Genomic DNA, 12,295 nt, shown 5'->3' on the forward strand with positions numbered 1-12,295 from the left:
TCACTTGTAGTGATGAACCCAGTCTAGTTCCCTTCAGCTCTATGGATTGTTTCAGCCTCTTTTAGCTCATTGTTTTGGTTTTATGGACCGCAAAGTTAATGTGTTGGTGTAGTTTAGCCGTTCTCCTCAACATCCACTGTACACTACCTGCTTAGCACCAACCAGCAGACCTATGGAATGCCATTTTATTTAATATTAAATCAAGGAATAAATTAATAAATACATGAATAAATAAATAAATATGCCTTTGAAATACATCATGTGTATTTATTGCCTCATTTATTTATTTCATGATGTATTTCAAAGGCATATTTATTAATTTAATCATGTATTTATTAATTTATTTATTATTTATTCCTTTATTTAATATTGAATAAAACGGCATTCCATACTGACCGACACAGTTAGCGACTAGCTGGTGAACATAGTGGAGCATTTAGCAGCTAAAGAGACAGACATTTTATCTGAGGAGTTGGTGGAGACCAAACATGGAGATGAAAGGAGAGGGAATATTGGACTTACATTCGCCAAGTGGTCAGAAACCTAACTCCTGACGCCAGATCAACTTAAAAGTTGATATGTTTTGTGTTTACTGCTTGTTTCCGCAGCCCCCAAATGGCCCAAAAAATCAGTTGATGCACTTTAGAAGAAAAAAAAAGTGATTGATGGCATCTTCATTTAGATGTTTATTTTAGTATTAAGTCACAAAAACACAAAACATTCTCTGCTACAAATGCTGTTAAAGTGATCTTGATCCAGTGTTCCATATCCTGCCACGATGACAGTGATAATATATCATGAGTTATCTGGCAATTGAAACACGAACTGCCCAGCCAATCATGCGTGCATTGGAACAGATACACATTTGAATTGTATATAATAGTTGGACTAATCCCCAGGTTTACCAGAGTTTACTGATATTTCTTTATGCTGGAGTCTAACATGTAGAGTACATATTAGCAGAAGGTGCTGACAGTAATAATACAGTATGCCCTTTCACGCTGAATCAATCCTGTATTTCATGACTTCAGCTTCCATCACTGTGTGTTGCTCCAAGTTTAGTCCATTCAGTCATTGTTAGTGGATGATGCGGTGAAGGTAGCGTTCAGAGCGACTGGCACCCTCATGTCTTGCCACACCCAACCTCCACGAGGAGGGTTTAAAGGGGTTTTGGTTCTCTGAGGTGTCTTTTTCAGTCGCCGACAGAAATTCTCCCGAACTGGGCGCTATGTCAGCCTCCTCATCCTCGACAGGGTAGCCGGATAATGGCTCCTCAATCCTGGAAGACAGAGATGTAACTCTGGTTTGGCTGTTACTATTAAATACCTACTGTACATATTATACTGAGCACATTGGACTACATAAAACGCAGTTGATTTGTTAATGCATGAATCCAGGTTGTGTAAACGATTGTAAACGATAAACCTTTGACCTGAACATGAATTGCTATTCTAGGATGGCAGGATGAAAAAGTCACAATTGTCCTTTTTTCCCTTAGGAAAAGAGTAAAAGCCATTCAGCAACTGAAATAATGATTTGTGTAGCATGCCTATCAGTTGCTTTAGACACTTTAGTATGTTTGAAAAAAACCTATATATTCAAACACAGCTTTAACTCGCAGCATTATGCAGAAGAAGGAAAGCTAGCTGATTTTGAAACCATAGTATGAAGACAACAAGAAGTAAAATTGAGACGAATGGGAATGTTATTAGTTTTGTAAGTATTTGTACTGGACAAATGACTTCTTCTTCTTGAGGAAAACATATATGTCTGCATCATATGTGAAGGCTTCCAATAGTTGTTGAGATATTTGAGATTGGCTAACGAATTGTTGCCGAACACCATTTTGTTATTACGACACCGCGCTGTAAACTCACACCACCATTTTCCCATTCTGTGGCACTTCATTGCTCCTCCAACAAATCTAATTTTGTCTCAGTGAGGAATGTCAAAAGCAAAGCAACAGTTTGTGTGTGTGTGTGTGTGTGTGTGTGTGTGTGTGTGTGTGTGTGTGTGTGTGTGTGTGTGTGTGATGGTATGCATATAGAGGAGGACACAGTCTTGTGAGGTCATGCTGAGTTTGTTAGGCACATGACAATTTACACACTGCATTTCAAGACGCAGAGTCTGGAATCAAGTTAGACAAGCCCTTGGACACTTACAAGTTCAACTGATTGTTTATGCAAAATGACAGATTATTCATAAATAGGAACAGAGTACTTTTCTGCTAATACGATAAAGAGAATGTGTCACTCTTTTTTAAACTTTTTAACTCCTCATCTATGTAACACTTTTTACATCCTTTCTTTACTTTTTACTGGCCTCCTGCCATTCGACACCGTCACTTACCTGAGATAACCTGATGCTCTGAGCCACTTGTGGTCTCTGTGTCCCTCCGCTCTGATACCAGCTTTGTTCCTTGCTCGGACTCGGAGCCCCACCAAGGCCTGGGCCAGCCCTGCCTCTTCCTCGCTGTCCTCCCCTTCCTCCTCCTTCGCCTCCTGTGCCCCCTCTATATCTGAATCCATCCCTCGCCACACCAGCTTAGCCCGATGTTCAGCATCTCTGTCTCCTGCTGTTCTAAACAGCCTGTGTAGCTGGTGCAGGTTGAGCCCTGTAAAGATGTTGGAGCATCCAGATTTCCTGCTTCGTTGATTGGAAAGTTTCCACTGCAGAGGCAGGCCATCCTCAGAGGAGGTGGATGCTAGGGCCTCTGCCATATTGCGAAGGTGGAGCTTCCAGGTGGTGATATAAGGACAGGAGGACAATTTCAGGGGGTGGGGGGCAGGTGATAAGCAGGAAGGAAAGCTGAAGGGAGAGAAAGAATAGAGACCAAATGAACCTCATTATCTAAAGACATAGCTACTCTGGATGGTATTGCCCTGGCCTCCAGCACTACTGTCAGAAATCTAGGAGTTATTTTTGATCAGGATATATCCTTTAATGCCAATCTAAAACAAACCTCAAGAACAGCCTTTTTTCATCTTCGTAACATTGCCAAAATTAGGAATATCCTGTCTTAAAACAACGCTGAAAAACTAGTCCATGCATTTGTTACATCCAGGCTGGACTATTGTAATTCCCTACTGTCAGGTTGCTCAAATAAGTCCCTTAAGACTCTCCAGCTGATCCAGAATGCTGCAGCGCGTGTTCTCACAAGAACTAAGAAAAGAGAGATCATATTTCTCCCGTATTAGCTTCTCTGCCGTGGCTTCCTGTTGAATCCAGGATTGAGTTTAAAATCCTTCTCTTGACCTACAAAGCTCTAAATGGTCTAGCACCATCATATCTAGAAGAGCTCCTAATACCCTATTGTCCCACTAGAGCACTGCGCTCCCAGAATGCAGAGTTACTGGTGGTACCTAAAGTCTCTAAAAGTAGAATGGGAGCCAGAGCCTTCAGTTATCAGGCTCCTCTCCTATGGAACCAGCTCCCAATCTGGGTTCGGGGGGCAGAAACTGTAATCGCTTTCAAGAATGAACTTAAAACTCTTCTATTTGATAAAGCTTATAGTTAGGGAGTGAGGAGTTGCAGAGTCCACCTAACTGGCCCACCTGCTTCTCTTCATAATTGTTAGATTAATAATACATAACAAAGTAGAGGGAGGCAGGCCAGCCAAGCCCGATCCGGCAGGGGGAGAGTTCTAAGCCCGAAAAAGCTACCTCTCCTTATGACCTGTCTCTCTTAGTTACGCTGTTATAGTTACGCTGTTATAGTTCTAGACTGACGGGGGACTTCCTTCCTTCCTTTGACACACTGAGCTGCTCTCTCCTCTCCCTTTCTATTACTATCACTATTTGTGTGTATCCCGTCCCAGAAATGCTTGTTACTAATCCTAGCTTCTGGGGAGTTTACTCCCCGGAGTCCTTATGTTTTTTCCCCCAGCGTATTTCCTTGGAGAACGTTGGCACCAAGATCCTGGTTCCAGCTGTCGCCGTGGTCCCGCTGCACTCCCTGCTGAGCTCAGCGGTGCCCTGCAATGTCAACCCTGCTGCTTCCTGCTGAACCCTGCTGCTTCCTGTTGAACCCTGCTGCTTCCTGCTGAACCCTGCAGCTTCCTGCTACATCCAGTCACTGTTCCATTATTAATGTGACTATTATTGCCACTGTTCATCACACCCCCCAACCGGCCCAGACACCACCCTACCAAGAGCCTGGGTCTGTCCGAGGTTTCTTCCCAAGAGGGAGTTTTTCCTCGCCACTGTCGCACTGCTTGCTCTTGAGGGAATTACTGTAATTGTTGGAATTGTTGGGGCTTTGTAAATTATAGAGTGTGGTCTAGACCTACTCTATCTGTAAAGTGTCTCGAGATAACCTATGTTATGATTTGATACTATAAATAAAATTGAATTGAACCAAATGGTAATGAGATCACAGCCACAAAGCAAAGCTCAAGCCTTCAGCCAGCAGACAGATGTCCATAGCTGCAGCCAAAAAAAACTATAGTTACCTTCCCTGTCTGATGAAGTCTTATCTCATTATTCTTTCGATAAAGCTGTCAGCTATTTTTCTCGATTAATCGCCATAAAAGTTGTGTAAAATGTCCATCACAATTTTTTAAATCCCAAGTTGACATTCAGACAAACAGTCCAAAACACAAATAAATGTAATCTAATATCATAATAGATATAGAAACCCATTTTCAGTTATGTCATATGTGTCATACTCATGTAATTTCCCATTAACATCAAATACATTTATTTATTTATTTATATTTGTTTATTTCATTCATTAAACAGATAGAACATGTAATGCAAACACCAAATTTCAAGTCCTGAATGAAAAGGAGCAGAAAGAAGATTCATCTTATATGATCTGCCCCTCTTTCACAAAACATACATTAACTTGCTTACATATGGTGGCTGATTTTGTTTAAGGCTGTCAACTATAGCAAGAAAATATGTTCACATCAGGCTACAAATAATTTCCACTAAACAAAACAACTCAAAATGATTTTAAACACTGGTAGAATAGTATAATGTGAGTGCTTACCTTCTGGTCTGTAGTTTGAATGAGACAAACTGTAACCATGCACAAACAGACGGTCTGCTCATTCAACCAGCATCCAAACAACAACCTTCACACTACACACTAATGCCAAGCTGACCCACTTCCAACCAGTGCGTCAGTGGCGCACAGTGCACCGGGGCCAAAGGAAATAATCAAAGAGTAATCCATTAATGACGTCAGTGCCGAGTTGCACACCTAAAGGCAAGAGCCTGTTTGAAAAGAAAGAGAAAAGAAAAACAAACAGGAACCAGCAAGAACAAATCCAAGACAGAGAGGAGCCAAAGCTCCTGCTACAACTCATCTGGTTTCCATTACATTACATTACACACACAGGTGTAAAAGTCGAAGTAAACAGAATGTATCTCCAAAATAACTACTAACTCTATGTCAAATGAATTGAGCTGAATAAAAAAAAAAAAATCTTTGAAATGTAGTGGAGTAGAAGTATTAAGTGGCACAAAATCTAAAATTCTCAAGTAAAGTATAGGCCTACCTCAGAACTGCACTAAGGTAGCCTACATTACTTGAGTAGGCCTACATTGTGTACTGTGTGTACCTAGCACTTTACTATGCCAAAGGCAAATAAGTTTGCAGTGTGGGCACAACTTAACATCCACAATAAAGATATACACCACAACAACCCTATCTTCTCTGGGTTGTTGATGTATTAATGAATGATTATTCAATTAGGTATGACTGCATTTTTCTTTATAACGATTGGAAGTTCAGACGTGGACACTGAACTCATCAAAGCTTTTTGTTGTTGTTTCCTATTGCGCCTGAAAGCAACATAATTAAAATCAGATCAATTAACAGGTGTGTCGTAGGACAGCTCCTTTTAAACGCGCGTGGATCCGCCCCAAAATCTTCAACGGTCATTTCTCTTGTCTCGGAAGCAGATAGAGGCCTTTGTCTGTTAAAAACCAAACATGAGTGGGCTTTTTGCTGGACTGCTGAGAGCTCGACGGGCTCTTGCTCCCAGAGCAGGCGTGGTGATTCAACACGCGAGTTATATCCGTGGCAAACCACCTAAAGATTATATTGGGCTGGCGGTAAGTTTACAAATTAGCCCTGTTATGTTTTCCAGTAGCTAGCTGGGACATTTCTTGAATTTAGCTCAACAACAACTTGAACTAGCTCTCTTGTTGCTGTCAATCATTTTGAAACTGACATGGCTCTGTCCTGCTGCAGGAATCTATGTTCGTGTTGACTGTGCTGACTGTGGCTCTCCTCGGACCTTCTGGTTGGATACTTGCCCACTTGGACCATTATAAAACCCGTGGCTGATAGACAAGCACCTAAAACATCGTTGTACACTTGTTAAAGCCTGTGTACCTGCCTGCTGTTAAAATTGCCATTTGAACCTTTCGGACGTTTTGTTAAAACAATAATAAATGTAAGTTTTTCAATTTAACTTTATCAGTTTTTCTTTTAAATTTAACTGGTGCAGTAGCAGCCTCTCCCCGGTAGGTGTCAATCTATTGCCGGAAGTGAAACCTCTTTGCTTACAAACAGGCTGTATTACCCAATGGTATTGCCACAAGGCATCCATAGCTAAGAAATCCTGCTATCCGTAGGGAGTTTTTGATATTCCCAAATCACTGCAGAGTTCTAGTGCCTTCAAATAAATGTACCATGAAGCCGCAGCTGACTGGTACAAAAACGCGCCCCAAAGCGGCCGGAGCTGAAGCCGATCGTTCTCTGCAAGAGGAGCTGATTGCAGCGATACATGGAGCGTTTGAAGTGGCTGTGGAAATCACAGTTCGTGAGGTGACAAAGCTTGTAGGTCGGGCAACAGGAGACGTCTATGAAGAGCTGCGACGAGAGAACGAGTCCCTCAAACAAAGGCTGCAGAGAGCCGGAGCTATGCTGGACTCTGCGCGCATGGAGGTAAGAAGTGGCAGCTCTCTTCCTACAAAGCAACTCCAGAATGCCAACAAACTTACAGATCAACCGCCTCCCCTAAAACCCGATCCCAAAAGCTCAAATCCCACAGTAGGCAACGTGCACAGTTGCACGGGGATCCGAGGTGACTCTCCTCCTGCAGGTCACAGCCGTGCACACCAGCCTCCTGACCCCCAGCATGAGGAGCAAAGATCATGCCAGTATCTCAGTGATGCTTCTTCAGAGAAAGATGATGGATGTGATGCTTTGACCAAAGGTACGTAGCAATTTCCTGTTGGATCACTTTCCTGTCTAATATCTTAGGTGTCATAGGTCAATATGTATGGTATAGTAGAATATCCTTTGCCACAAATGGTAAGTGCACAGAAACTGCATGTTCATGTATGGGGCTGATGGTTTTCACACATGCAGGCACACAAATGCCAAATTGTATTGATGCGTGTGTGTTAGTAACAGTGCAAACTAACTAAAGTGCAAAGGAGTCCCTTTGACTGTCTTCCTTTTGCAACATTGTGGGATTTCCATTGATGCATTACAGTAGGGTTAAATTAAAGAAATGTTATCCATGTACACAATCTTAAATGCAGCTGGTTTTAGGGGAATTTCAGTTTTTCTATTGCTAAGGGAGTAGAGTGGCCAAAATTAGCAATATACTTGATGGCATTCACAGAAAATGTGCTCAAAATATTTAACTCATAAGATTAAATACTTTAGACAATTTTAAAGAATATGCAGTACTGTGCAAAAGTTTTAGGCAGGTATGAAACGAATGCTGTAAACTAACACTTTCAAAAATGGAAGTGTTAATAGTTTATTTTTATCAATTAATACAATGCAGTGAATGAACAGAAGAGGAATCTAAATCAATATTTTGGTGTGGTGATCTTTTTGCCTTCAAGACAGCATCAATTCTTCTAGGTACACTTGCACAAAGTTTTTGAAGGAACTCGGCTGGTAGGTTGTTCCAAACATCTTGGAGAACTAACTGCAGATCTTCTGTGGATGGAGGCTTCCTCAAATCCTGTCTCTTCATGTTATCACACAGACTCGATGTTGAGATCAGAGCTCTGTGGGGGCCATGCCATCACTTCCAGGATTTCTTGTTCTTTAAACTGAAGATAGTTCTTAATTACCTTGGCTGTATGTTTGGGGTCATTGTCCTGCTGCAGAATAAATTTGGGGCCAATTGTACGCCTCCCTGATGTATCGTCATGCTGTATCGGCATGTATTTCTCAGCATTAAAATGCTAAAATTATAAAAACTGCTTTTTGACAATAAGCATTTTCAGTCAGAGCAGCAGCTAAATCGAAACTCACTGTATTGTTTTTGAATATGTTCTGCCTACGGACTGCAGGATTCAAATCTGCCTCAACATTTTTGTTGTGCATGACCCCTATTAAACTAGAAGTAAACTAAAATGTCTAATGTTGCTCACTGCATGTACACTAATCTTTTGTTTACAGAAGCCGGCAAAGAGAGCTCCCGTGTATGTGTGGTGAGGGTAGAAGGCATTAACCCACCATGTCTAGGCCTGGCAGTTCAAGACCGCAACTCACCACCACTTCCCAGCGGGGATGACATGTCGACTTTTGAGCATGTCATGGTAAAGCAAGAGAAGCCAGAAGAGGGAGATGATTCAGCATGCGGTTTAGACTCGCTCAAAATGGAGGATTTTAGCCCGGAGGATTTTAGCCCAGAGTGTATGTCAGCGGTCCAGTCCAAAATGCTGGATGAGTGGAAACCAGAAGTGCTGGATATTCCGAGCCAAGACTCAAATGCTCCTCTGTCCTGCAGCAGGCTGGCTCAGGGTAAGAAACTGCAAAATGTCCATTTTTATAGCAAAGGATATGTGGGGTTAGCTATTCAGATTGGTAATATACTGCATTATGTAAATATTTAGTATCTTTACATCCTAAGTGCTCAGTGTTTTACCTTTTTTTGTTTTGAAAAGCACTTGGACCTCAGGGCACCTAAAATAAAACTAATCTATGATAATGTGGAATTTGATCATATGTCCATTCAGAACAAGGCCTTTGTATTGATTTTTGTAGTATTGATCCGTTCTACAAGTGATATGTAATCAGCCAGTTTACATGATATCCATGTGACTTCAAACTGTCATCTTGTGTTCAGTTGCCAAATTTTGGCATCTGGGCTTACAATATGGCTGCTAAACATCAGTGTACTCTCATAACAGGCTCGTTCGAGATGAGCCAGATCTGCGCAGAATCGATCACCGGCGATGGCTGCCCAATGCATGCCGGTTAGATTCTTGTCTGACTTGATCCCGACTTGCTCTGACGTCATGCACACGTGGGCAACTATAATCTCACAAGACCAAGGCGGCCGCAGTTCTGAGACGCAGGTAGCGCAGTTGCTTTTCACCAACTGCAATCGCCAGGCGGACCCAGGGCATGCTTGGAAACGCCGGCCTCTCAGCTGATCAAACAGCTGATTGGTTCAGAATCGACTCAACATGATGACGTTTTATGTAAACTTTTTTGATTTTTAATCGGAGGTATTTTAACCATTTGTCTGATTTAAAGGCTTATTCTGTACAGAACACCTGTTGTGAGGCCGATAGTTACGTTTAGAAGTCAGACTAAATCTGTTCAGATTACGGATCATCTACAGTCTGTTGGTAATTAAAATCAGCAACAGATCGCATGTAGAGAATCTTGACAGCTACTCTGTCATAATAAAATCAACTGGAGACTGTGTAGGAGCTGATATATGGGTCTGATAACATTTTATTAAATCGGAATCGAACCACAGTTTGTCACTTCCTGTTCAGCCTGAAGGCTGCTGGAATCAGCTGGAAAACTGTCTGACTTGAGAGTGGACTTTTGTCACCGCCCCCCGCTGCTGCTGCCTGCTCTCGTCTACTTTACAGGCGAGGCGCAGTTCATCTCTAACGAGCCTATTTTGAATGCTGTCAAATCCTCTGGAAAATGTAAAAGCTTAATTTATTTAAACAGTTTGACTCTTCTGCCATGTTGATTTTCTCTTACTAAAAGTTTGATAAAACTAAATCAAGTTTTTAAATGTAAATGACCTTAAGGTGAAAAAAAACCCATCTAATTTCATTCAGTTTTACCCCCACATGACCACTAACCTCCATAGATATTCCATCCCTTTTATGCAGAGTTCCCAAACATCTTCCAGCTGGCAGAACCAGCTCCCATCCCAGAAGCCTCTCCACAGGTGTATGGAGTCCATGTGCAGACCAGCCTCAACCACACCAACCTCTACGCCTGCAAGTCCTGCGGCCAGACGTTCCCCCTGCCCAGCTTGCTGCGGCGGCACTTCGGCCAGTGCCAGCAGAAGTTTCAGCAGCGGCTTAAGCAGCCCTTAGATGGAAGCAAGAGGAGCAGAGTGCAGCTTTACCCACCAGGCTGCAGCCCCTTCCGCTGCACAGAGTGCAACAGAGAGTTCAACCGCATGGAGAACCTCAAGACTCACCTTCGCATCCACACGGGAGAAAGGCCGTACACCTGCTCGGTGTGCTCAAAGTGTTTCCGTCACTCTGGGGCGCTAACCAGGCACTTCCGCATCCACACCGGAGAGAAGCCTTACATCTGCGCACAGTGTGGGAAGTCATTCAGGAACTGTGGGGGGCTTAAATTCCACCAGCGTTCACACAGCAAACAGTAGTTACTTTTTTATTTTTTTTTATGTAGAATAAAAACAGCTGATATTATGTAATATGTTTGAATGTATACTTATGTAAAATAGAAGTACTTACTTACTGGCTAATATCAGATTTTAAAATATTAATGGCCCACCTATATTTGTCTAGCCTTAAATGATAAGGTTATGTAATAGGTGACATTTTATAACTGGGAAGACCTGTTAGGTGAAACGGTGTAGACATCTCGTGATGTCTACACAGTTTCACCTAACTGGTCTTCTCTTTGAGATCATAGGTATTGCTCTCAACCAGAAAGTAGCATCTAAACAAGTTATAGGAACTGTCAAGTGCATCATATTGAGGTCAAACCATAAATTCTGCTACTGAAACGAATACAATTGGCTTTGTCTGAGTGACGTTCTATAAATTGTCCTCATTGGTAGAATGGACCAAGTAGAAATATAGATACTGTAGCTATGTGATCAGCCACTATTGTATACACTGGCTTGGTAGCACATATGAAATGTGTGGAATCTCTTAGTGTAATTCTAAATGCAGTTGATTATTGAAGAAAATCTGTTCTTATTCATGGACATCTTGTTTTTATAATTGTCTGTATCTAAATGTGAATTTTATTTTGACTACACTGTGGAACATTTTTAATTAAAAGTGTGGGTTTGCTGAAGTGGAGGCTTGAGGTCCAATTTTAATGTTTGATTTGGTCATATGTGGAAGGTAACAAACTTTTTTTTTTTTTTTTTTTTTTTTTTTTTTTTAACTCAAGCCACTGATCCAGGTCCAGATTGACAACCGCCTGTGCAGTCCCAGTTCACTTCACAAAGTTGTTCAATGTTGATGTGTGTTCAGAGTCAAACAGCAGGCAGGTTTGAGAGTAGTGGAGGAAAGATGATCTGTGGACCTTGATTGCCAGTAGAGGGTGACAAAGCTTTAGATATATCCCTATGTAAACCATGAACTGTAATCGCAATCTTGTAGTCAAATAAAGGTTAGGAAATGTTATGGGTAATTAAGTGTTTAGACAGTGTATGTCTTTTGCACGTATCACTTATAAGTAACAATTACCTAACTGTGCAACACTGTATACAACCAAACCAGAAATATGCTGATGTTGAATTACAAATCTGTCACAGGAAATCCAACTCGCCTAAGCTCTTGTGCATTTGTAGTTCACAGGACATTGCTGTCAATCACAAATCGCAGTTCTCAAAATCTGAATAATCAACATTCTACTATCCATGCAGTAACCACTGAGATAATATACTGTAAAGACTGGTGAATGTAGATTAACTATTATTTGGCAGGTAACTAATTCCACTCCTCCATAGCTCACTAAAATTCTCTCTCCCAGGTAGCCTACACACACCCTTAATGTTTGCATTAATGTGTCAGACCCATTACATCTTCATGGAACTACAAATGATGAGGTACTATTGAGCTTGCAAAACGGTTTAATTAAAGCTTAATGAAATGATTACAGTGTCCCAGGAGATAGTCTGGTCTCATTACACCTTCAGCATGCTTTGGAGAAGGGTCTGGCAAAGTGAGACTACATCACTACCTGTCTGTAGACTCAGTGGTTCGATTGGACATTTTAATAGGGAATTACATCCTGTGTGTGCCTTTTTAAATGACCCTCTAAACTGAACATAGTTTAAACATCCACAGAACTTCACACTACAACTCAGGTCATCAAATATACTGCAATTAATTATAGCTGTTTTGTGTGT

The 12,295-nt window shown here is 41.5% G+C and overlaps 2 protein-coding genes across 2 annotated transcripts; one reads left to right on the plus strand and one right to left on the minus strand.

Moving 5' to 3' along the window:
- Positions 1 to 1,077: 1,077 nt before the first annotated feature.
- Positions 1,078 to 5,062, minus strand: avpi1 (arginine vasopressin induced 1). Its single transcript, XM_028588720.1, has 3 exons — positions 4,993 to 5,062; positions 2,350 to 2,808; positions 1,078 to 1,279 (listed from the first exon to the last, which is right to left on the minus strand). The coding sequence occupies exons 1-3, from the start codon at positions 5,052 to 5,054 to the stop codon at positions 1,078 to 1,080; spliced, it is 723 nt and encodes a 240-aa protein (XP_028444521.1). The 5' UTR covers positions 5,055 to 5,062.
- A 780-nt stretch (positions 5,063 to 5,842) lies between these two features.
- On the plus strand, positions 5,843 to 11,237 carry LOC114568143 (zinc finger and SCAN domain-containing protein 12). Its single transcript, XM_028597559.1, has 4 exons — positions 5,843 to 6,062; positions 6,202 to 7,171; positions 8,380 to 8,724; positions 10,062 to 11,237. Exons 2-4 carry the CDS (start codon positions 6,646 to 6,648, stop codon positions 10,568 to 10,570), a joined length of 1,380 nt encoding a protein of 459 aa, XP_028453360.1. The 5' UTR covers positions 5,843 to 6,062; positions 6,202 to 6,645; the 3' UTR covers positions 10,571 to 11,237.
- Positions 11,238 to 12,295: the final 1,058 nt, after the last annotated feature.

The sequence above is a fragment of the Perca flavescens genome, chromosome 2 (genome assembly GCF_004354835.1).
Source record: "Perca flavescens isolate YP-PL-M2 chromosome 2, PFLA_1.0, whole genome shotgun sequence".
Taxonomy (NCBI): Eukaryota; Metazoa; Chordata; class Actinopteri; order Perciformes; family Percidae; genus Perca; species Perca flavescens.